Genomic DNA, 24307 nt, shown 5'->3' with positions numbered 1-24307 from the left:
CTTCTTCTTCTTCTTCTTCTTCTTCTTCTTCTTCTTCTTCTTCTTCTTCTTCTTCTTCTTCTTCTTCTCCTTCTTCTTCTTACTCCTCCTCCTCCTCCTCCTTCTTCTTCTTCTTCTCCTCTCTCTCTCTCTCTCTCTCTCTCTCTCTCTATATATATATATATATATATATATATGCTTGCTTGTTTTTGTTTTGAGACAGATTCTCTCTATGTAGCCCTGGCTGTCCTGGATCTCACAATGTAGACCAGGCTGGCCTTGAACTCACAGAGGTTCACCTGTTTCTGTCTCCCTAGTGCCGGAATTGAAGGCATGTGCCACCATGCCTGGCTTGGTGATGGTATGCCTGTAATGTGGCAGAGGCATCAGGGGATTAGAGAGCAGATAAGAGAGAGGGGAAGAGGATCAGACTTGCTTTCATAGCAAACTTACCCCAAGACAATGAAATTAATCTGTCTGTGAGGGTTTCTTAAGGCCTAAACCCTCCCGCTGGTTCCTACTACTCAACCCTGTTGAAGATTGTTTCCAACGCATGGGCTCTGGGGAACACACTCAAACTGTCACATGTGTGCTGCTGTGTTTGATTCACTAGCACGTGTGTTCCTAAAAGATGACCATCTACCTACATTCGTCATTTTTGTGGCTGGTTCTCACAGAGTGATCATGAGGTCTATCCTGAGCTTGTCTTCTCAGAGAGAACAGAGAGTTGTGTCACTGTCATGAAAGCATTTGGCAGGATCCACCAATGAGCTGTCTGGGCCTGCTCCCTCTTGTGCTATTGAATATTGATTAGATTTCTTTAATAAAGACTCCCAAAGCTGTTTCTTCTTTGGGAGCTTTGGTGGGCTCTGTATTTGTCCATTTTATCTAAGCCAGGCGTCTTCAATGTGTGGCCTGTAAGCCACATTCATTTCAGGATAGCCTGGATCTGAGTGTCTGAGGCAGTGGGCACTCTTCAGGTTCTGGAATGTTCTTTGATGAGAAGCCGCCATGGGCACCAACAGGACCTGTCACCTCACTGCACAGACAAGGCACCCCAAGCAAACTGTGGTCTGAATGCCACAAAAGAGCCTCTCTCTCTCTCTCTCTCTCTCTCTCTCTCTGTGTGTGTGTGTGTGTGTGTATGTGAATATTCATGTAAACATCAGACTTGCAAATTCAAGCAATTCTGAGCGCCCGCTGCCACCTTTTGGATCTGTCAGAGAAAATGCATCTTACAACCTCTGCAGGAGCCCCATCAGCCTGTCTTACCATTCACAGCCCCAGGAGAGTGAGAATTGGTGCTAATTTGGTGAGACTGAGGTTGTAGATGGTGGTTCCCTCCAAAGCAAACGGGAGAATCTTGGGAAAGGCTGTGTTTCCCTGGACAGGTGGCTCCTCCAGGCAGGTTCTAGCCCAACCTTCCCATTCCTGGTTCAAAAACAGTTCTAGAAAGCTCCTCCACTGTGATTCACCTGCAGCTCAGGGTGAATCCCTGTAAAAGATGAAAGAAGGAGATACACGATTAAGTAGTTCTCTCAGCACCACTCCTTTTGGTTTTAAAAATCCAGGCATGGCAGGGGGTGGGGTTGTTGGTTTTTGTTTGTTTGTTTGTTTGTTTGTTTGTTTCTCTTTCAGTTTTTGTTTTTAAAGAAGGTTCTCATAGAACTCAGACTGGCTTCAGATTGCTTTGTGTACAAGGCTGGCCTTGAAGTCTTGAACTTCCTGCCTCTCTCTCTCTCAAGAGCTGGTATTATAAGCACACACCATCATGCCCAGCTTTGGTTCCCACAGTTGACTGGGGTCTCAGCTATGACCAGACTGAAGGTTGTGAGCTGTCTGAACAGTGTTCCCATGACGAGCAATTACTGCAAGGATTAATTGCTGTGCTCAGTGTGTAATTACTACACATCAGCTAATGGCTCATGCGGTGGAAGATAGTGCTGAGCTCAAATCTAACCCAGAGGCTGGGGTTTCTACTGACCATCTTTGTTTTTCAGATGAGGTGAGTAGAGCTGAGCGGGGAACACATCCGTGGGTCCTGGGGACTTGCCCTCTGACCAGCCTGTGTGGCTGACCCCCAGGCTCCTCTCCCATCAGCCCAAAGGCTTGGCTTAGCCTTCCTGCATTCCACCTCTGAGGTTTGATCAGGAAGCACTCAAGAGGTAGGGAGAGAATGTCCAGTGAGGTTTTGTAGTGCATCTCTAGAGTGTGAGTCCTATTCCTACCCGACGAGATCTTGGTGCAGCTGGCTAGGTTTGCACAGGCTCTGCTGATGGGCCTGCAGAGACAGAAAGGGTTGCAGATCCTGTTTCTGGAAGGTGTAGCACCCTCTCCTTACCCAGTGAAAATGTTTCATGAGTAGCTTGAGATGAATGTCCTTGGTCTTCTTCAAAGTCATGTATCCTGATGGGGAGACATGGGAGCCCAGGATCTCAGATGACCAGAAGCAGGCCAAGGACACTCTGTAGGAATGGCAGGAAGATGAGATACTGCCCTGTGGGGCTGAAGGGCAAATATCTTCCAGGAGAGTAGATAGCTGCCCTGGCTACATCCAGATGCCCTCTTCAGGAAGGGTGCCCAGCTTTTGAAGCATCAGTAAGAAAAGGAGCATAGAGCATACGATACGTCACTAATACTGTCACATTCTTAAATAATATTTTGGATGTATTTAATTAAATAAAATGTTATTAAAATTATCTACAACCAGCCATGGCGGCACACAACACTCAAAAGACAGAGGCAGGAGGATCAGTAGTTAAAGCCATCCTGGGGCACATAGCAATAACCTATTCAACAAAACAAAACAAAAATATTTCCACCTGTCTCTAGACATACATACTCTTGTATGTGTGTGTGTGTGTGTGTGTGTGTGTGTGTGTACCTCTGGTGTCATTCCTCAGGTGCCATCCACATTGTTTTGATATGCTCTCTTACTGGTCTAAAACTCACCTATTGTCAAGGTGATTGGCCAGTGAGCCCCAGGGACAGTCCTACCTCTATCTCCCCAGTGCTGGAATTGCTAGCTTGCCCCACCACACCAAAATTTTTCATTTAAACAGGATTCTCAGCATCAAACTCATATCCTCCTGCTTGCAAGGAAATCATTTCACCAACTGAGCCTTCTCCCCAGGGTAGAGCTACCTTTAAGATATGACTGCTTTCGGGGCATGGTGGCACACACCTGTAATCCCAGCACTCAGGAGGCAGAGGCAGGTGGATCTCTGTGAGTTTGAGACCATCCTGGTCTACAGACTGAGTCTAGAACAGCCAAGGCTACACAGAGAAACCCTGCCACAAAACAAACAAACAAGATATGATTGCTCTTCCTTACAGCCTGCTTCTTGTTTGTCCCTACCCCAGGACAGGGGCACTTTGTAGACATTCTTCTGCATGCCTGGGAAGGTCCATAGTCTACCCCACCCTTTCAGAGCAGGATACCCTCTTCTGAAGACTCCTTACCAGCCCTGGGGATCCCAGTGTTGAGTAGAACCGGCAGGCTTTGTCCTCAGTCATTCCCGGGGAAGGACAGGCAGTAGCTCAGAACCAAGCAGCCCTCTGTCATGAACAGTGTATTTTGAAGCCAGAAGACCAACACCAGCTCAAGCCCTTGCTGCTTAGTGTCAATCCTGACAGATCACCAGGGGCTCCATTCCTGCTTGGTCCTGAAGACCCAGCAGCACCGAATGCTCAGAGGAGGCTATGGGGAAGGTCAGCCTGCCCCAAACACTGAATGCCAAACACCCTAGGTAGTCCCATTCACAACAAAGCAAATCTCCAAACTCCAGTGATTGCAGAGGAGGTAGAAACTTGGATAAACCCACAGCAGGGGAGAATGAATGCCTTATTTACCTCAAAGCCTGGTGGCATTTGAGTTGGACTATTTCTGTACAAAAACTACAAAAAAAAAAAAAAAATACCCAGCGTTCAGCCTGGAAACGCTCAGTCTAACAAATGAACCAATTATGTCCTTGTGACAAAGCCATTATTGTAAGGGAGATGAGATTTCTTTCTTTTGGAGTGGAGTGGAGGATTCAGGGTGACATGATCTCAGCCCAGGGAACACACCTTCCGTGAGCCCCTCCTTTTGCGGTTCCTCCCCTCTGCATATCCTCAGGGACAGCAAGGGTATTTCCCTGCTACAGGTAGATAATGTAGGGTTATGGTACTTGCAATTGACAATTGACGTTAGTAAAAGAAGTACCGGGCTACCTCACCAAAAGGGATGTTGGCTCGGGACTGCAGAGCAGCCCTCTCAGCCTCACCCAAGGCCCATGGGTGAGGGATCATCATTACTAGCTGAGGTTTTCTGCCAAGAAGTATGGTTTGGATTCTGTACCCATCCATCTACTCCTTTATGGAGGCCCTGTTTATAGGCAGTGCTTCCCAGCTCAACCTGAGTCCCTCAGTGGGAACCATTGTGTGATGACTGGAGACTGCTGGTGGCTCTGTGGAAAGTTTGCTCTATTGCTCATTCCTGCAGTAACAGGCCAAGGAGAGGGGCTGGGGGTGGCTGGGGGCACTGACTGAGGCAATGGGCCCTAGGCCCTGCTCTTAGGTGCCCAGCCCAAGTGGAGCCAGGCAGGAAAGGAAGGCAGTCAGGCTTGTTCCTGGTCCAGGTCTGGGTAACTGTATTCGGCACTAGGGAGACCTAGAGAGCTGGGAGGCAGCTCTCCCTTAATTCTTTTTTGTTGCTGTTGTTTTGTTTTTCAAGACAGGGTATCTCTGTGTAGCCTTGGGTGTCCTGGACTCACTTCTATAGACCAGGCTGCCTCCCTGAGTGCTGGGTTTAAAGGTGTGTGCCACTGCACCTGTTTTTTGTTTTTGTTTTTGTTTTTGTTTGTTTGTTTGTTTGTTTGTTTGTTTGTTTTTAAAGACAGCGCTTCTCTGTGTAACCTCCCAGAGCTTGCTATGTAGACCAGGCTGACCTAGAACTCAGAGGTCCACCTGTCTCTATCTCCCAAGGGCTGGGATTAAAGGCATGTGCCACCACCAACCGGCTCTTCTTTAATTCTTGAACACAACAGAAAGGTGTAAACCAAACTGCCTCAGAAGGAAACCAACATAGATGCTGAGTTTCCTGATGGGCAACCAAGGCTGAGAGCTGGGAGAACAGTTCAAAAGAAGATAGGCCCAGCCACTGTAGACTCAGTCACCCTAAGAGTCCCTGAGTCTGGTTGTAGGGTCCTGCCATGCCGCTCCCAGGTAACAATCTAAAACCATACCAGAGGGGTGTGGACCCCCCAGGAGCACGATAGATAGGCACTGACCACACACCTTCCCAAGGGTCATGGTGAGGGTTCCAGGCCCCAGGACCTTGTAACACCTGGTAGCCCCCTTGCCTCTTCAAGTGCTTTCAGAGCTCTAGATGGGCCAGCAGCAAAAGCAGGAACTTGCTGATTGCCAGGGCCCATGTGAAACCCTCATTGATTCAGGCAGCCCTTAGACCTCCAGAGAGCAGAGAACACTTTTACCTTGGTCCAGCACCCCAAGATCACTTTGCCTAATCCCACCCAAGTATGAACAGCAGCAAAAAGCCAGTTCTTCTGTACCAAGGCTTAAGGAGAATCTGCCAGGTCTCTGGTAGAACCTAGGATTGGATTCAGGGATAAGTAATTGTGAAAGGAAGATAATGCTTTGCTCTCCAAGATCTGCAGAAGCCCCAGCATGACCACAGAGTGCACTGACTGATCCTCAGGCTGATGAGAGGGACCCTACCCTCCCACTGTGTCCCTGTTTCCCTTCTCATTACTGGAAATGTTAGGAAGTCCTGCTAGAGTTGCCACCTTACTGAGGAAGGAGGGTATCCCAGCTTGGGGTTAATAGTCTCACTAATAAAAGAATTTAAGAATGGATCTAAAAACTTGAGGATAATTTTCTTACCATTTAAAAGAAAAACTCTAGGAGAGGCAAAGTGTAAATCTTGGCAGCCTCCCAAAGGAGGAAGAAGAGAACACACTACGCTTTTTTACTTAGGCATGGAGGTTTAGCATGCAGGCGGCCATGTGGCAGACAGGCAACTGAATGGCAAAAGAATGGATGGCTTTAGAGAAAGAATGAAGAAGCCCAAAGCACCAAAGGAAGCATACTTAGGCTCTGGCCAGCATTCAAAGGAAAGAGACAGAAGAAGGAAAAGTTACACCTTACTTGGGACTCTGGCTAGCAGACCTAACGGGCCCTGATGATGGCTCTGCAGCCATTGCACTGATAGGAATTCTAGGAAGGAAAATACATTATATCATTAAAGGGATAAATATTCCTCCCATATCTTTGGCATAGCCTTAGGTGAATCTGCCTTCCAGAGGGGTGTTCCCATAGCCAGGCAGTTTGCCTGCCCACCTGGAGTAACTGTTAAAAGAGACACAGTATGTCTCCCCCCAGGAGAAGATTTGTTCTTCGGTGTAAGAGGCAACAGCTTTCCCTTAACGAGCCTTCAATGCTACTGTAATGTTTCTTTCAGCCCTTACAGCTAGGGCTTGTTATTGTTTCTGTTTGTGTGTTTCTGAACAGAGAGAAATTGGAAAGGTCAAGCAGGCAAGAGCAGCCAGGACTGTTTCCTCGTGTGCTTAAGGTCCTAGTTGTTTGGCTGTACTGGCCTCCTCCAAGATCACTGTTTAGTCATCTCCTTGATGGCTGAAACTCTCAGACTCAAGGGGTCCTGGTGTTTGCAGTGTGTCTGTGTATATATGCCCATGTGCATCTGTGACTCTGACTGGTGTTTCCATGTGTGCTTGAGAGCCTTTGCACACGTGCAGCTTCCAGGACTGTAGTGCTGATGTGACTGAGAAAGCTGGATGTCAGCAGGCTGTGGTGTACTGGCTGGGACAAAGCTACATAGAGGACCTGACTTACTTGAGTCTCAGAGAAACAGCCACCTGATCCTCTTTCTCCCACCTACAGCTGACCTTGACTCCATTTCAATCATGAGAATTTGCCATCGACACTCAGCCTAGCCTTGCTGTGCAATTTCTCCTATAGCTGCTATGGTCCAGGAGAATTTACAGACCAACGCCTGAGTGCCTTGAAGTGGCCATTTCAAAGTCATCAAAGGAAACTCATCTAGCCTGCAGGAACAAGATTGGCAGGGCAGGGAATGCTACCCTGAAGGAGCCTGGCTGGACGGCTGGATGAAGCCCATGCATTCCAATGCCTGGAACAAGGCTTCCTGCTGCTGCAGTTAGCATCCAGGTCAAAGACAGAGGCCAGCAGCAGCAGCATGGAGAATAGGCCACTGACTCTGATGAGGTGGCAGCTCAGCCTGTCCAGTGGGTGCAGCATCTACCTTCCAACCAAACAGACAAGGAAGGGTCCCTTCTCCTCTCTCCCATTTTTTTCTTTCCCTTCCTCTCTCCCGTTCTCCTCCTTCTTTCCTTCCCCCTCCTCCTTCTCTTTCTATCCTACTCCTCCCCCCCTTCCTCCTCCTCTTTCTGTTAAGTGCTTGTCTGAGACAGGCGGGAGAAAGGCAGGGAGAAGGCGCTCATGCTGTCTTACACTGAATCAGACTGGAATGAAACAAATCTCATTCCATGTACGCCATGACCGTGCCTGACAAGGCATCCCAGCAAGGGTGACTGACAGCCCATGCCATTCAACAGAATGTGAATTGGGATGCCATGTGCCTGTAGAAAGTGGGCTTCAGTGACGTGGGGGTAGGTTCTGCAGGGGATAAAGCTGCATTGTCAGATGAAAGATGTCCAGGGGAGCCACTGGTAGGGGACATGGGTGTCGGTGGAGACACATTTGGGGAGATTTGCGTAACTGGAGCAAACTCACCTCTCATCACACTGTGTGCACAACTATAAGGAAGCTGCCTTCAGAGGCTCTGGAACAGCAGGCAAAGCCCAGCTTGGCAGGAGAAGGCTGGATTAAGCCATGAAAGAGTTTCTGTTCAAGCATATCCCATCCTTAGGGTTGTTTTAAATGAATGAGACTAGAAGATGGTTTCTTTCCTCAGATTCCCTAGGAATAGACCAGGTCCTCAGCCATGTGTGCCAGTCTAGGCCCATTGGAAGCCATGGCTAAAGGCATATGGTGGGGAGGACAGTGTTTGATGGTGTTTGATGGTGGAGGTGCTGCCTACAGGTAGCATCTTGCTTCTCCTCCTGATCCTTCCCACTCCTTCTATACACTGAGCACGGGAGTGACAACTGTCCCCATGGCTATGTGGGTCCCCATTTTTCTCAAATGGACTGACATGACCGGCACTCAGTATGTGTTCCATGGCCATCAGCATGAGTCTTTCAGGCAGGAGTCAGCAAGTTGAGACAATGATCTGCCATTGACAGTGTAGACACAGCCCACTGTCTATTCACGTGTTGTTTGTGCCTAGTTTGGGTTGTGATGGCCAAGCTGAGTGGTTGTAACAAAGATCATGTGGCCCACAAAGCAAATTCACTCACTCTCTGGCCCTTTACAAAAGGTACCTGTGGACTCCTGCTCCAGGACATAGGAGTATGGGAGAGGAGAGACCTCAGGGCAGGATTCAAATGGTTCCCACTGTCATGTCAGAGGCACTGATGACCCACCTCGCCTTAGCTCAGTCAGGCTTCTTTGCTTTATGGGCCCAATGACAGGGCTCACAGTAGTCACTGTGGACCTTCTTACTATCACTCTCAGCAAGGACCCAAAACTGGACATGGCACAGGATCCAGACTGTGTACTTACAAAGCCAGGACTCCACAACCCCAGCACCCTGGCAGAGGTGGTGAAAAGTCCATGTGATGTAACCCTGCCTGAGAGCTGGGGAACTCCTTTTAGATGCCACCCCCACATTGCCCCATCGCCAGGTCCAACAACAGTCCTGATCCCTCTCCACCTGTAGCTATTCCCAATGTAGACTGCCATCCTTGATGCCTGCTCCAGGTTCTGCCTACCACGTCAGCAGAGCACTCCAAATACACACACAGCCATGTCACTTCCCTGTTTCTCAGACCAGGCTCCTTCCTGCCCCTGTCAACCTCTCCTGGCTCACAGGATCCCAGATAGACAAGTGTGCAGCTCTCTGAAAACTATCATACTATTGAGCTCATCTCTGCCTCCCTCCAAGGCCTCCTACCTCTCACCACCTGGCTCCTCCAACTTCTACAAGTAGGACACCTTGAAAACATGTATTTAATAAGTGACTGCGACCCTTACATAAAATAAGGCTGGGACATATAATGCCTTAGATGGTGCCAGAGGGGTGTAGAGTGGAAAGAGATAGAAGTAACCCCAGAGGAGAGATGGGCAGGCTCAGCCAGCCATAACTTCTGGAATTTCCAGAAAGAGCCAGATTGAGCCACATCTGCAGCCTGCAACACAAGCTGCTCCCAGCTGGAAACAGTAACCAGAAATTGCCTGTCTGCTGACGTTGGCTATGCAGCATAACAATGCTGAAATACCCAAGGCTCCTTCTACACGTCTACAGAAGAACATCAAGACTGGCAAGCTAGTCTGAGGCCGTGAGAGGGCTGTGAGCCTGGGGGCCCCCCTAGGCCCCTGGCTCCCAACATCCAGAGGGTTGACTCATGGCCTGACAACGAGTGAGTAAAGCCCCTGTACCAGTCTCCCTCCTGCCCTAGAAGCAGATAGGGCAGACAAAGCTATAGTCAGAAGCATGCCAGGTCCACCCTGTCCTCAGAGGGTATTTTAGCCCTTTGGATCATGAGGGGAACGGTCAGGGCCAGACAACTTAAGGTGATCTTTCCTGCATGGAGTTTTAGGGAAATGACAGCCCAAAGTGAGGCAGGAAGGGGTCACTTGATAAGACCAACTCTGCCTGTCCTTCCTTTCCCAACCTTCTCCCCAAGCTAAAGAGAAAATCCAAGAGCTTATGCTCAGGACTCTGATTCACAGACCCTATGGAGAGTGTGAATTTGAATTTGCATGCTGTGTCATTCATAACACCAAAAAAAAAAAAAAAAAAGAAGAAGAAGAAAAGAAAAGGCTCTTTGTTATTATAAAGAAAAGCTCCAAATGGGTGTAAAGGACTAATGAATGTAGGACCTAATGAGGTAATAGGACGTAGTGAAGGCTTGCAGACTGGGGAGGGGAAAGCAATTCTTTGCTTCCCACTCCTCTCCCCACCCCCCTTCTCACCGGGTAGCATTTAGGCCACTGTTTACTGCTTAGTTTCCTCCTCTTCCAGCCTTCCAGCCTCAGGTGTTCCTCTGACTGTGTGTGCACGTCCACCTGTATACGTGTGCAGGGGGGTGGAGGCTTCCTCCACAGTAATTTTGGAGATGTCCTTTCACCGAATCTAGAGCTTACCAGCTGCCCAGACGGCTGGCCATCAAGTCCCAACCAGCCTCCAGTCACCACCTCCCCAGTGTTGGGGTTACAAGCCTGTGCCTCTGTGCCTGAATTTTTAAATGGGTGTTTAAAAAGCAAGCACTTTATTGACTAAGCTGTGTCTCCAGCCCTCTGCTACCAATTCAGATGCCCTCAGATGCCCCACAGCCCTACCCAGCAGGAAGAGGTGAGGCCCAGAGCCTGGTCAACCAGACAGAGGCCACAGCCTGGTTTTGCATAAGTTGTGAGTGCATCCTCTGACATACTTGATGTGCTATGTGGGGGAGAGGAAGGCCTCTACCAGCCTCTTCCCTCACACTGGCCATCTCTAAATCCTCTTCCTGTGGGCAAGGACACGCCCTTCTGTGTTCACTATAATCAGATTTATTGAGCAGGGACAGAGCACTAATCCCATTGAGATGGCGATGTTGAAGAGCCAGATGTCCACGGGGAAGTGCGGTGGCCAGCCTTGGCAGTAGGTGGTAATTAGAAATTGGGAGGAGCAGGCAGGATATTTGCTGCACTACCCACACAATTACATGGCAAGAAAGCACTCAGCAAATTGTGGGGCTGGAGATTCAGCTGCTGTGCGTGGCCGGCATGTCCCATACTAAATGTTCTCTCTGCGACGCACGTGTGTCCTGCTTGCAACCGCTGAGCCCCAGTATCCAGCCTTGTCCTGGCCTTGAAGAGCCTCCCTGCCAAGCCCAGCCGAGGGCTTTGCATGATCACTGGAAGTATGAGGCTGATGTCTGTGAGTCCCGGGCTTTCTTGGCATGGAACAGAGAGGTTCTTGGATGGCTCAACCTCTGTCAAGGGCTCCAAATGCACTGTTCTGAGCACTTGGCCTGATGCGTAATCTTTCAGTGTCAAATTAGCATCCTGCAAGGCGTGTCAGCAAGCCTGATTGAATTGGCTTGGGTTTTTGAAGCAGAGACACAGGAGATGCATCTTAGCCAAGTGGGAGCTGCTGTTGAGAACACATTACCCGTGAGAGGAAAGGCTACTGTCCTAGCCTGATGCGGACACAGTCATGGGCTGAGTTCAGCCAAGCACTGCTTTTCTGATTGCAGGTATAAAGTGAGCCTTAGGCACAAGCTGGGTACAGAGATGGGGCGTACCCAGCAGTACCCAGCCCACCTACTCTCTGCTATGCTGCCACTGAACTTGTTGGGGATTTTGAAGTCACTTGCTGCTGCTTAGCAGATGTCCCACAGATCTGAACACTCTAATGGGCTTTTTGGCTGGCATGTATTTGAGGGGGAGCAGAGAGACTTCAGTCCTCCCTTCCCTGAGGCCTAACTCCCATATACAGGTTGTTTGAGGCCAGTTCTGAGAGGGGAAAGAAACACTGACACATCTTGTCGCCTGTTTCTGCCCTCCAGCCAGTAAAAATTGACCCACAGCACCAGCTGTGCTGAGGGTTCTGGCCCAAAGGCCAGGTCCTGCACCCAATCCTGCTGTGCTAAGACTTCCCCAGGAACTTAGTGCTCAGCACAGGTGGACAAGGGCAGAGCTGTTGAGAAGGCCATCTCCCTAATCCGATTGAGTTTCCAGGCTGAGTCTGTGGTCTCCTGACAGCCAAACTGGTGCCAGGCCTGCCGCACAGCCAGGCGCTGACAGGATGCAGATGCTCAAGGTTTTCTGTCGCCAAGTCCTCAATCAGAAAGCAGCCTCTGTGCCCCTGGACAGCAGGAAGGAGGAGACTCTGACCCTCACGTCGAAGGTGGCCGGCACACAGAGAGGTGGGAGGCTAGTATGTGCCACCTACCAGCAGAAGGGCTACAGGGTGGTGCCCACACTCTGGTTACAAGCCCTCTTGGCGTCGGCAGCTGTCTGTGGTGCTGACCGCTCATCTGAGGCTTGAGAATCACCCAGCAGATCTTCCAACTGGACTCTGTCTGGGATCCAGCCTCTTCCAATAATTCCAAACCAGACAAGAAGGACGGGGACTCACAGTGGAGTGGGGGAGGGAAGTAAGGAAGTGAATAGAAGCTGCCCAAAGAGGCTCTGCCCCTGGGAAGCAGAGGACAGGCTTGCATGAAGACGCAGCCTGTGTGTCATCTGGCTGGGTCCTGTTCCTGCACTGTGTCCCTTCTGAGCCACCAATCTCCAAACTTCAGTTTCCAGTCCTGGGAAACCTGGGGCTCACCTGGGCCAAAGATGCCACTCTCAAATAGCTGGCAAGGGTGACAGGGCTCCAAGAGGAGGCTGAGGCAACATGGCATCCTGAACCTGCCACTCTTTTGGGACATTCTAGAAGAAGCTGCACTAGCAGTTTTCTTATCCCTTGAGCCCTCTCCTCCTGTTTAGCCACTTGAATAGAACCTGGCTCCCAAGCATTCCGGGGGTTCCCTAGATGACGGCTTCTTTGTCTTTTCCACACTCCTGTTCTGAGAGCAAACGCGGTGCATTCACTCTCATCCCAGTGAGATTCTTGGCTATGCCACTTGACGAGAACCCTCCCCCCTTGCTTCCTGGGCTTCAGCAGCCCACCTGTGAAATGAGAATAGGCCCACCACATATGTGCTTCTTTTGTCCCCAACATTTCCCACATCTGGGAATAAGTGGTGGCTTTGGCGTGACACTGGGGCTCTCGTTCACACCTGGGCATCTGCTGCAGGGCACTGGACATGGAGTTTGTGTGGCGAGGCAGTTATTTCAGCTCCAGTTCTAAAAGGGCACCTGAAGCGTGCACTGCCAGCCCCCATTCAGGTTGGTTAGGGTTTCTGCAGAGCCAAGCTGGGCCTTAGAGGAACTCAGGGAGCCATCCTTGCTTCCCTGGACACTCTCCATAAACTGTTATCTTGGGACACCTGGTGCTGGCCAGTGCCCCAGGAGCAGATACGTAGGGACTGGCCAGCTAGCTCAGTGGTAGGCATTTGAGTTCACTCTGATTTTATTATTTCAGACAAGGCTGCACTGACAATCTTGATATCAGATGCTTCTGGTGTTCACTATGCCGTGATGCCTGGTGTTAGTAGAAATGGAGAAGGGTGGCCAGGAAGTGTGAGGGCACTTCCTGTAGTGCTGGCCTGTGAGGACTCTTCTACCCGAAGCCTGTCCAGGGATAGCCCATTGCTGAACCTGTTCTGGCTGGGGCTCTCCAGCCACCCTTATGAAGGAGACAGTCCCCTGCCAGGCCAGCCTAGACTGGTCCTGAAGGTAACCACACAGAGGCTTCTCATACTTCTCAGCTTTTTTTTTTAAGCTCTTGGGCTTTGCAGCCTCTTAGGCCCCTTCCCATCCACGGGGCCGCTTGCTGGAGTAGGTGAGTCCAGCTTTTTATCTAAACACAATGGGCTGACTTAGGGGTGTCGGAGGCCCCGGTACTGTTCTGCAGGGAAAACGCAGGTGAGGGCGAGAGCTCAGGTCAGGGATCTGACCTGTCTTGGTGGCCTGAGTCAGGGGTATGCTCCACCAGTGCAGGCACTGTCATCTGTTCACACACAGACGATACATCTCCCTCTATCCCATCCATGTACAAGCTTAGACCCCCCTCCCTGACCACTGCTTCTCTTCTACTCTCATCCTTCACTCTGCCTCCCTCCTTCTGCACCGAAATAGAGATATAGGGAGGGCAGTGGCTGAACTAGCCCTGTTCCTCACAGGAACCATCCCAGCTTCCTGACAAGAAACCTCAGCTTGCTTCCTCTGCCCACCCTGATGGTAATCCTGCGTACTCCTGAAGGCACCCAACAGTGGGGCAGACCTTCAGTCACTCTAAGGTTTCTCGTTGAAACCTGGAGTCTCTCTGGGATCTGCTCGAGGTCACAGCTGCCCAAGGACGTGGGGCTCCTGTCTGTCTAAGGTTCAAGTCTACACCTCAGCCTCCAGCCCCCAACTCCCAACTCCTCTGTCACTCTCCGGAGACCCTCCCTCATGCTCAGAAATTTCCATCCCAGCACTGAGTGAAATAGCAGAATCCAGGGTGGAATAAAAGGCAGGAACACCAGAGGCTGGCATGCCCTTTGGGTCCACTGTCCTCCCCAGGGCCCCAGTCCAGCTTTATAAGCATGATGAAAAAGTGGGTGGCCCAGAGTGGCCCAGCATCTAGCTGGTCTTTGGACACTAAGGGCAGGTCTGCTACCCATGGGAGTTGGTCCAAAACAAAAGAAGAAAAACAGAGATACCAGGAGAGACAGACACACAGAAGGGGAGGCAGAGACAGCGGTGGAAGTAGGGGGTTGGCAACAGAGACCCTGCATGCTATGTGCTGCCCCTCCCTAAGACCAGCAATGCTGAGTCTGGCTTCTCTCCCCAGCATGCACACGTGCCAGCTGTGTCGGCAGTGCTGCCCTTCCTGCTCTCCTGCTCTTGGCCACATCCCTCCTCACTGCTCAGAGTCACAGAGCAGAGTCGTCTGGTGTCATCCCCTTGCAAGTCTCCCGGGACACCCAGAGCTGGTTTGGATAGGCATATGGGAAGATGCTCTAGGTGATTCCAGTTAGGTGGGTTAGCACCGAGGCATCCTGCTGTGAACTCAGGATGACCCTCAAGCTGGCAGAGGCCGTAAATGTTACTCAGGCTATCCTGGGGCCAGGGCTGGAGTGCCCATGCAAGTTGGAGGCAGACAGTTTGGAGGTTGGGGGATCAGAAAAGGGGTGAGCCTGAGAACCTGAGGTTTAGGAGCATGAGAGGCCACTGAGGGCCTGGAGCCAGCCCATCTCACTGCCCTGCTCTGGCTCTAGCCGGCCCTAGAGATAGTTGCGTGCTGCCTTTGTTCAGTGAGGTGTGGTATTTTAAATGTTTTGACATTTTAAATCTGTGTTGGATACATCAAGTGTGTTTAATTCCACTGTGACTCACCAGGAATCGAATTAGTGTGTCTCCTGGGATGGGGCACAGCTGGGCCTAGAGCAGCTAGAAGACTTCTTGCTTGCCCTCTGTGGGCTTCCAATGGAGTGACCCCCTGGGGGAAGATGGAACAGTCCCTTTATTCTCAAGGACAGAAGAGATGCAGCTTGGGGAGGACATAAAGGGCCCAAGAGGTTGATGGTGCTGACTCGGCACATGCAGAAACACCTTCCCTGGAGTGGTATGCACCCTGCCTGGTGAGCCAAGCTTTATGCAAATGGCAACCTGGATTGCCTCTTTCCAAGACCTTCCCAGGGATGGTCTGGGGCTACCTGGGAGTGGAAGGCAAGGCCTTTCCGGGTACTTCAAGCAATCCAAAAGAGGCTTGGGGAGTCCAGCGTACTCCAGAACTGTGGGTGGCTACTCCACTCATTCCAGGTATCTTGTCATGGCTGTCCTCACAAGACAGTGGCTTTGCAAACCATGAGCTTTATGCCAGCCCTGTTCCCCACGTGTGTCAACTAGGACATGTGCACATTTGTGTGGTTTTGCTCCAAGGGAGCCTCCTGAAGGCAAGGGTCAGCTGGACACTGCCGAGGAAGCCAGGCTGAACTCATACAGGCTAGGAAACAAATTCGTGTCCAGCCGCTTCTGAGTTATTGGCCACAAGAATCTCAGAGATTCCGTTTTTGCAAATGTAAAGTGTACGTAGAAGGCCTTGGCTGATGAGTCGGGCTATCCTTCCCCAGAGCTCTAAGAGGAACCAGGTGGGTGGGAGGATGCGTGGAGTCATTTGTGTGACCTGGTGAGCAGGCTGGATGGGGTGTGGCCTTCCTAACTTGTCAAGCACCCCCCAACCACAGTCCCCAGGTCTATGTGTTGGTCTGATGGCCGCCTCTTGCTCTTGCAGGTTAACACCTTCATGTCCTTTGTGTTCCCCATGCTGGTCATCTCCATCCTAAACACTGTGATTGCCAACAAACTGACTGCCATGGTACGCCAGGCCGCCGAGCAGGGCCGAGTGTGCACTGTAGGTGCCCAGGACGGTTTACAGCACAGCACGTTCAGCATGTCCATCGAGCCCGGCCGTGTCCAGGCCCTACGCCACGGAGTCCTTGTCTTACGTACGTAACCTTAGACCTGTGGGGCTCAACCCAGAGCTAAGTGTACAGACACGGGATGGTTGTGGGCCCTCAGCTCAGCATCAGTGCTCTGCGCTCTCCACTCCCTTGTACCTTCTTCACTCAACCAGAAGCTGGGTACTGACTCTGAGCTTGAAGCCTTGCCCATGTGCATAAGCTTTCTTGTGTAAATCAAGGCTCTGTCAAGGAAGCAAGTATACCCCAGACATACTCACAAATGAAGTCACATGACCAGACCTAGCAGTTGGAGACCTCTATGGAGGCAACATCTAGCTATTCAGGTCCTGGTAACTGAGCTACAGGCAGAAGGCATGCCAGGCAAATGCCTGGTGGTCAGACGGTGTGTGGCAACAATGTTGAGTGGAAGAGGTAGGCCTGAATCCTGCAGCTGATGCAACTTCAGGAAACATCATCAGGTAGGATGGATGGGAAAGACACAGGAGAGAAGTCTTTATCCTCCAGACCCATGTCATACATTTTTGCTGTGGCTCTGGCTCCTTCCTGGTCCTGCCCCTTTCAAGCTTACATCCCAGCAGTTCTAGGTGCAGTCTCAGGGCAGAGCTCATGATAGCAAGGAGTCCCCCAGACTAGCCCCTCAGAGCCCAGAGTGCCTGGCAGCAGACCTGAGTGGGCTAGGTGGCCTCCCTCACAGATGTCCCCACCAATACCCACAGGCAGCAACTGTGAGGACTCATTCTCAGACACCTCCCCCCAAGGACATTGCTAGACTCCAGAACAACCACCTCAGTTTCCCCTACTAACCTAGCGTCTCTCAGAGTGAGTGGGGCCTGTCCTGGTTCTAAGGAGGAGACTGAGGATGAAGGTAGAGGGGAGCGTCCAAGACCTCAAGCAGAGTTGTATCTGGGATCTCCATGGTCAGTGCCATCTGAGGACATATCTGGACCAAAAGCACCTGTCAGCTGCATTTTCCATCATGCCATAAGGCCCAGGCCCACCCTATAGAATGCATGCCGTTCCATCTTACTGAGCTGGCACATCTCCTCTCAGGTCAGCTGAGGATGTACTCGTACCCTCAGCACCCAGGAAGAGTGGCCTAGTGTCATTCTTTGCCAACTAGCTGGGCCTGGTCGCTGTTGGCTCTAGTAGTGCAGCACTCAGTTTCTCCCTCACCCATGTCAGCACAGGCTAGAGATACTGTGGCTGTGCTTTTGGGGACTTAGAGACACCCACCGGGTGACCTTTAGAGACCCAAGATACCATAGATCTGCTTCTAGCAAATTTGACAGTGGGATGAAGACTGAAGAAACCATGGCTGGTAACCTAAAGGCTGGAGCCAGCACCTTGGAATAGTTGTAGTAGTTACTGCCTTAGTAAGGCCCCTGGTGGCTGCTCACCTTCAGGGTTGTCCCAGCTACGATGAACTCTGCATAGTCTGACAGAAAAACCAGTTCTCCCTGCCAAGCAGGGCTGCAGTGCAGGCAGGCCAGACAAAGACGCAGGCAGCAAGAGTAGAGTATATAGACATGCTCCAGTGACCCTTGCCCATTGCTGTCCAACAGAACTGTTCCTAGGATACCTGTCAACCCTCTTGGCTGAGAAACCCAAAGGGGGGCCTGGAGATTCCCCACAGGTGGCAGAACCTCCCTTTCTGCAAGTGCTGCCCGGGCAATGGCTCCTTCAAGGCTTGCCTCTCACGGCGACCACAGTCTCCTACGTCCCTGTCCTTCCTCCACAGTAGCTGTAGTGGAGTAGGACAGGGTCTTGATGGAAGGAGGGAAAGCTGCTACTGTGTACAGTGAGGACCACAGGTGAGCTGCTCAGAAGGCAAGCAAAAAAAGGGAGGCAGAGATGCCTAAATCAGTGCCCTTCAGAGTATGTTCCGGGGGTTCTCTAGGGACCTGGGGGTCATGGACACAGGGTCAGGTGATTCTGTCTAGCACCCTTCCTGGGTAGTCTATCCCAGCCTCAGTGGTTCATCTCAGCCTTGCTGCCTGATGCTTCCCCTCTGGTCTGAGACAGGCAAGTGCCCTCATAATTGTTTCCACCTACCCTCCACAGGACCAAGCTGGGCTTGCTCAGCTCTGTGACTCAAATGCCCAGCCCTAGAGACTGTCACTACCCACCAGAATCCTGCAAGTGGCTCTTCCCTTCCTGGCCTTGAGGTTGCATTTAGTCTGCCTGCCCGTTGCCAATGAGTGACTGGCTGGCAAGGGCATACCAGTACCTCAGACCCACTCTGTGTGAATGTCTACTTGCACCATCATGCTATGCTGTTCTGAAATCTAACATTGCCAATTCACCTCCAGCCCCGTCAGCTTCACCTAGGCCAGGTGGCAGAGTTGAAGGGGAGAAACCACTAGGTACCCTCCGGAACCCCAAGACGCACAATTTTGATTCCAGTAACTTTGGGAGTCTTCATCTTAAGGGAAAAAAAAAACTGAAAACCTTGAAGCCTGGCATTGTATAGAGGAGGAAATTGAGGCCAATAAGCCAGAGCCACCCCCATCTGAGTGACTCAATGTCAAGCCAAGTGCAGGGCCAGTCTGATGCTCAGACCACTGCATTGCCCCTCAGAGTCCTATATCCTCTGCTCGGAGGGAGCATCATCCCAAAGTGCGTTTTTTGGTTTTTTGATTTTGTACCAAAAATGCATAGTGTAAAATATTCTACCGTAATCATTGTTATATGTGCAGTTCTGGGACAGCAAGCAATTCACACTGCTAAGCAGAAATTTCAGACCACCCTCTATGTACAGAATTCTCCACCTGTCCCCTAGCCCAGCCTGAGCCTGACTCTTGGAGGGTCCTTGTATAAACAGAATCATACAAGATTCGGTGGCTAGTGAGTCTCGACACACAAGACGCCTTCCAAGTTTGCCCCTATTGGAGCGCTCACTGGACTCTTCTGCCTACTTATCGCTGAACAGTGGTCCACTGTACGGTGCTCACTCCGTGTTTCAGGAGTACCCATTCCGGTTATGTGCACAGACCACGTGACCGCAGACCAGCGGGTGGCAGATCCACCTGTCTGTCCACAGGCTCCCGGTGTCTTCCACTTCTGTGATTGGTTAGGAACGATACTATTGTGGATGTGGGTGCAAGTATCCCTTTCAATTCCTGTTGTCAGTTCTTTCGGGTCAATTCTCGAAAGATGAATGGGGGTGCTGAACCATGGTTTTTGTTTGTTGCCTGTTTTGAGAAACTGCCGTTTATCACAGTGGTTGTGGCATTTAACGTTCCTGAGTTTGTCGTTGGGTCGTTTTGTGTGTGTCTGCTTTGTGTGTCTGTGTGTGTGCCCATGTGTGTGGAGCCCTGAGGTTGACATCAGATGTCTTCCTCTTTTGCTCTCCACCTTCTCTTTCGAGCCGGTGCTTCTGACTGAAGCTGGAACTCACTGATTCAGCTGCCCCAGCCTGCAGCTCCAGACATCCCCACACCTCTGCATTGGCCTGCAGTCTCCTAGCACTGGGCTACAGACACGCTGCTGCAGCAGGTGTCGCCATTGTTGTTGTTTTGTTTTATTTTACTAGAAAAGAAAAAGGTCCGTGACCTCAGGATGTCCTCTGTCTCTTGTGGCTCTCTCTGTGTTTCTGAGGCCCGATGACTGTTTTGCAGGCGCTGTGGTCATCGCCTTTGTGGTCTGCTGGCTGCCCTACCACGTGCGGCGCCTCATGTTCTGCTATATCTCCGACGAACAGTGGACTACGTGAGTACTCAAACTCCAGCAGGTGGGGACAGAACTGCCACAAACCCCACAATCCACAAGCCTGTCTAGAATGAGAGGAGGGCTGCTGTGAGCCTGTGGGTCCAGGGAGGATGGCTGGTTGAGAATGGCTATAGATGAGGATGGCCCAGGAGGTCGGAGCAGGCAGCAGATCCTCACAGTCATTCATGCCCGAGACAATTGCGTTGGATCTGAAGGTCCTCTGGGCCACAGCTACTCCAGGCTGGACTTGAGGGTCTTGACAGAGTCATACAGAGACTTGTCACAGCAAAGGGAAAAGACGGGGGGGACAAGTTCAACTCCCAGCTGTAAGCCACTTGTGAATGCTGTCAACTGGGCAAATCGTAGGAGACTCGGGAGACTGGTCATAGTGCCCCTTCTGCTAAGCATGAGTCAGGCTCCCAGAGGGAAAGCAGGCAATCAGCATGATCCTTATTTGCACAAATGAGTCAGCGGATGGTGAGAGTAGTTCTGATTGCCAGTCTAGATGCTGTCCAGATGCCACACAGCCACACAGCCACACAGCCACCCACTCTGTGAGCTCTTTCTGTACCAGGGCAAGGCTGCCTGGTATGTGAGTGACAGCACCTTCAGGGTAATAGGCACCAGTGGACAGGACATAGCTTCTGCGCCCAGCAAGATATTAAAGAGCACAGGAGCAGCACTAAGTGAAGGCTTCTGAAGGCCAGGCATGCCTGAAGACGGGGGTTAAGATCAGCATGAGCGGACGCACCATGCACAGACATCAGGAGCCTTAGTGGTTCCTGTCTTTGTTGTGTGGTTCGGGACCAGTGGGCCCTGAGGCCTTAAGACACTGGGCTTCTGAACAGAGCCCTGTGGACAATTAAGAGGAGCTGCTAGGAGAAGGAGGGCAAAGTAGAGAGGCCATGCCCAAGTGGGGCTGTGGTCAAAGCCAGAACCACCAGATCCCCTAGGAAGAAGGCCTTAGGGATGCTTTGGTAACCTAAGCGGCCACACTGCACATGATAAGGGCTACTGAGGTCCAAACAGCTCTGCCCTTCCCCAACAGATTCCTCTTCGACTTCTACCACTATTTCTACATGCTGACCAACGCTCTCTTCTACATCAGCTCCGCCATCAACCCCATCCTCTACAACCTAGTCTCTGCCAACTTCCGCCAGGTCTTCCTGTCCACACTGGCCTGCCTCTGTCCTGGGTGGCGCCGTCGAAAGAAGAGGCCAACGTTCTCCAGGAAGCCAAACAGCATGTCCAGCAACCATGCCTTTTCCACCAGCGCCACCAGGGAGACCCTGTACTAGGCCCTGAGTAGGTTGAGAGGAGGCCTCAGCCTGTGCACCGGGCAGCATCCCTCCCAGGCCTCCAAGGGTAAAGTAGCGGCCAGTCTACACCATGCAGGTGAGGCTGGGCCACCCTCAGAGGAGGCTTCTTTCTTTCTAGTTTCTCTTTCTTTTGTTCCTCTGGCCCCTCCTCCCCAATCCTCTATTCCTGCTCCCTATTCCTCTCCTACCTCTAATTTAAAAATCAGAACAGAGGCTGTTTCTCTCCCAGCCCCTCAAAGAGCCTTTAACAAGAAGAAATTAGCACTCACCAAGGACAGCCTCCTTTGTTCCCAGACTAATGGATGTTTAGAAAGAAGAAATGACAGCATCACATTGGGACTGGGCTCTTGGGCAGATGGGCTATTGTAATCATATCATCACCTTGTAGCTGCACCAGCTGTGAGACAGCACTGAGGTTGGACTTGAGCTCAGGGGCATAGGCTCCATCTCAGCCTCCTCCTGCCTCTACCCGTGCCCTGGTCCAGCAGAAATCATGACTCTCTCTGAACCTCATGTTCTGACCCTTCCTTGGCAGGCTAGCACACTGCCTCTCCCTGGGTAGCCCAGAGAAGCCCTCAACATTCTCTTTAAAGTCTAGGCCCCACAGCTGAAAGCTGAGGAGATTATATTTCTGACTACACCCTGAAGAGGTGCCCAGTCTAAAAAGACCCAAGTTTCCACATGCTCAGAAAGGACAAAAGGGCTAGCCTGGAATCACACAGACCGAAGACTTCCTCCACTCTAGGTCTATGTCACCCAGGACAAGCCTCAAGTGTCTTTGCTGAAATACCTGCACTGGGACCTTGACCTCTTGGATCTACAAAAGGACATGGGATAAGTGGAGCTTGTACCCTCTCCCCTGTCCAGGAGGCTTTGGTGGAGGCATGCGCAGTCCTGTGCCTCTTACGCAGCTGCATAGACTAAGGGATGGCTTCAGGGCAGGACTCCTGAGAATGAGGCACTAAGCTGGGTCCTCAGCAAGATGCCAGTGTCTGAGACTCTGCAGGTGAGGAAAAGCCAAGCACGCAGTGTTCAGCTGGCCAGCAGCCCTGGGATGAGGCATGTGTCAATTTGTTACCCGCTGCCAAGCAGCCATCCTGGCCCAGGTTCTAGGCGCCTGGAAAAGCAGGCACCCTTCATCTCCGGGAGCTGTCTCTAAACAGGACAGAAGCGTCTAGCCTCCAGCCAACAAGGCTGGCTGAGCGTTTGGAGACAGTCCCAGGATGCCCAGGGTGGGAGTAGCAGGAGGGCCAGAGAGCCAAGCTCAGCCTTTTGCAAAAGAATCTGGGGCCTCCATGTCTGGAAGAGAAATGAATAGATGGGCAGCTGGCCTGTAATAACAGTATTACCATGGAACATGGGAGGCCCAGTCATGGCCCTGGGCTAGCCTCTGCTCCCTCTGAACTATAAAACAATGGGTTGAAAGTCAGGGTATCTGAGGTTACACAGAAATATGGGGAGGGTGTTCAATTACTTGAATCCCACAAAACATCGCTGCTAGTAATGACTCCTCAGGTCATCAAGGGCAGGGCCTAGGAGTCAGGCTCACGGCTGACACCAAGTAGATGTCATCAACCCAGAGGGAGGCCTCTCCACATCGCTACATGGGAGCCCCTCCCGGCCCTGTGGAGCCTCCTGGCCCAGTAAACGGTTCACAGGCCAATGCTTTACCATGAGGACTTCACCTTAGACTCAAGCCAGGCAGCCCCGCGCTAGGCCCCTACCCTGGGTGTCTAAACCTTGGGCAAGCCATTCTTCTGAGTCTTGATTTCCTCATCTCAGCTGACTGGGAGTGTCTTGAAAGACCCAGCCTGGCGTAGGCAGCAAGAAGATACCCTGAGGCTGAGCAAAGCCAACACTCTATCATGTGATCCCCCAGAAATGTTGTGGCCTCATTATAGGGGTGGTCCAGGCTGTCACTAGAAGTCCTTGCTGTTGTCTTTAGTGTCTTGTGTGCTTGATGTAGTTAGGGACACACATCCATGTACCCCCAGATGCACCTATGATCCTGGTCAAGATGGAAATAGTTCAGGAGGCTGTCTTGCATGTTCTGGGCCTCAGGTCCAGAGTCTCACAAGCCCAGTAGTGATGTGGGGATGGGTCATGGGTCAAGCATCTGTCAGAAAGTTGCCCGTCACTCCACACTGCAATCAAAGAACACCCTCTCCATATCACCCAATAAAGAATAAAGGAAGCTGTGTACATCCAGTTTGGGCCTTTATGTATGAATCCTTTCACACATCTGTTCATTCATTCAGGCAGGTATGGGCTTCTATCTGCCTCTTATAAGCCATGGGTGGGGGTCATGTCTTTCTAAAGACTGAGATATCCTGTCCACTTCCCTGCCCACCTTCTCAAAGAGTTAAAAGTCACACATACACATGAACACACACACACACACCTGCTACCAGGCTTCACACTTGTTCTCAGCAGACACAGCTCCACAGATGGCTGTTTTAAAGCTCTGATTAAACATTGAAAACTAAAATTTTGGAATTTAGACAATATAATTTTCCTTAAAAGTTAAGAAGTCTACATCTAGAATGAGGAAGAAGGAGAAATGCTTTCTGGCTTTAACTCAAATATCAAGTGGCCCAATCTGATCAGGTCTGCACTCAGAGGATAGGCAAGAACCAGAGAAGATGATGGCGATGATGATAATGATGACAATGATGATGATGTCAACCATGAACACTTTCCGGTCTTGCCTCCAGGACAGAAAAGGAGACTCAAGGCCAACAGGACTCCTTCCCCCAGCCTCAGGAGCTGACACCCTCCTGTCTATAAAGCTTACTCCCCAACTACCTGGCTCTTTGGACCCTCTGGCCTTAACTGCACTATCACTAGCTTGCCTAGCTTCTCTCTCTGCTTTGGGATTATAATCTGTTTTAGTTGGGGTTCCTATTGCTGTGATGAGACACCATGACCAAGAACAACTTGGGAAGAAAGGGCTCAATATAACAGTTCATCATCAAAAGCAGTGAGGGCAGGAACTCACATGGGGTGGGAACCTGGGGGTGGGGGTGGGAGTTCGTGCAGAGGCCATGGAGGGGTGCTACTTACTGGCTTGTTCCACATAGCTTGCTCAGCCTGCTTTCTTATAGAAGCCAGGACCATCAGTCCAGCGGTGGCTCC

The 24307-nt window shown here is 51.1% G+C and overlaps 1 protein-coding gene across 1 annotated transcript in view; it reads left to right on the top strand.

Annotated features, from left to right (window-relative positions):
• Positions 1-23374, top strand: part of Ntsr1 (neurotensin receptor 1) — a 43715-nt gene extending 20341 nt beyond the window's left edge. The window contains exons 2-4 of the mRNA XM_055596102.1: positions 15956-16169; positions 19763-19853; positions 20902-23374. Of these exons, the coding sequence (XP_055452077.1) occupies positions 15956-16169; positions 19763-19853; positions 20902-21151 (555 nt within the window). The 3' untranslated portion in view covers positions 21152-23374. The remainder of the gene's footprint in view (positions 1-15955; positions 16170-19762; positions 19854-20901) is intronic.
• The last annotated feature ends 933 nt before the right edge of the window (positions 23375-24307 follow it).

Source organism: Psammomys obesus, unplaced genomic scaffold (assembly GCF_907164565.1).
Source record: "Psammomys obesus unplaced genomic scaffold, mPsaObe1.curated_primary_1811, whole genome shotgun sequence".
In the NCBI taxonomy this organism is placed as follows: Eukaryota; Metazoa; Chordata; class Mammalia; order Rodentia; family Muridae; genus Psammomys; species Psammomys obesus.
Note: the sequence above shows the minus strand (reverse complement) of the source record. Positions and strands in the feature narration are given on the sequence as shown.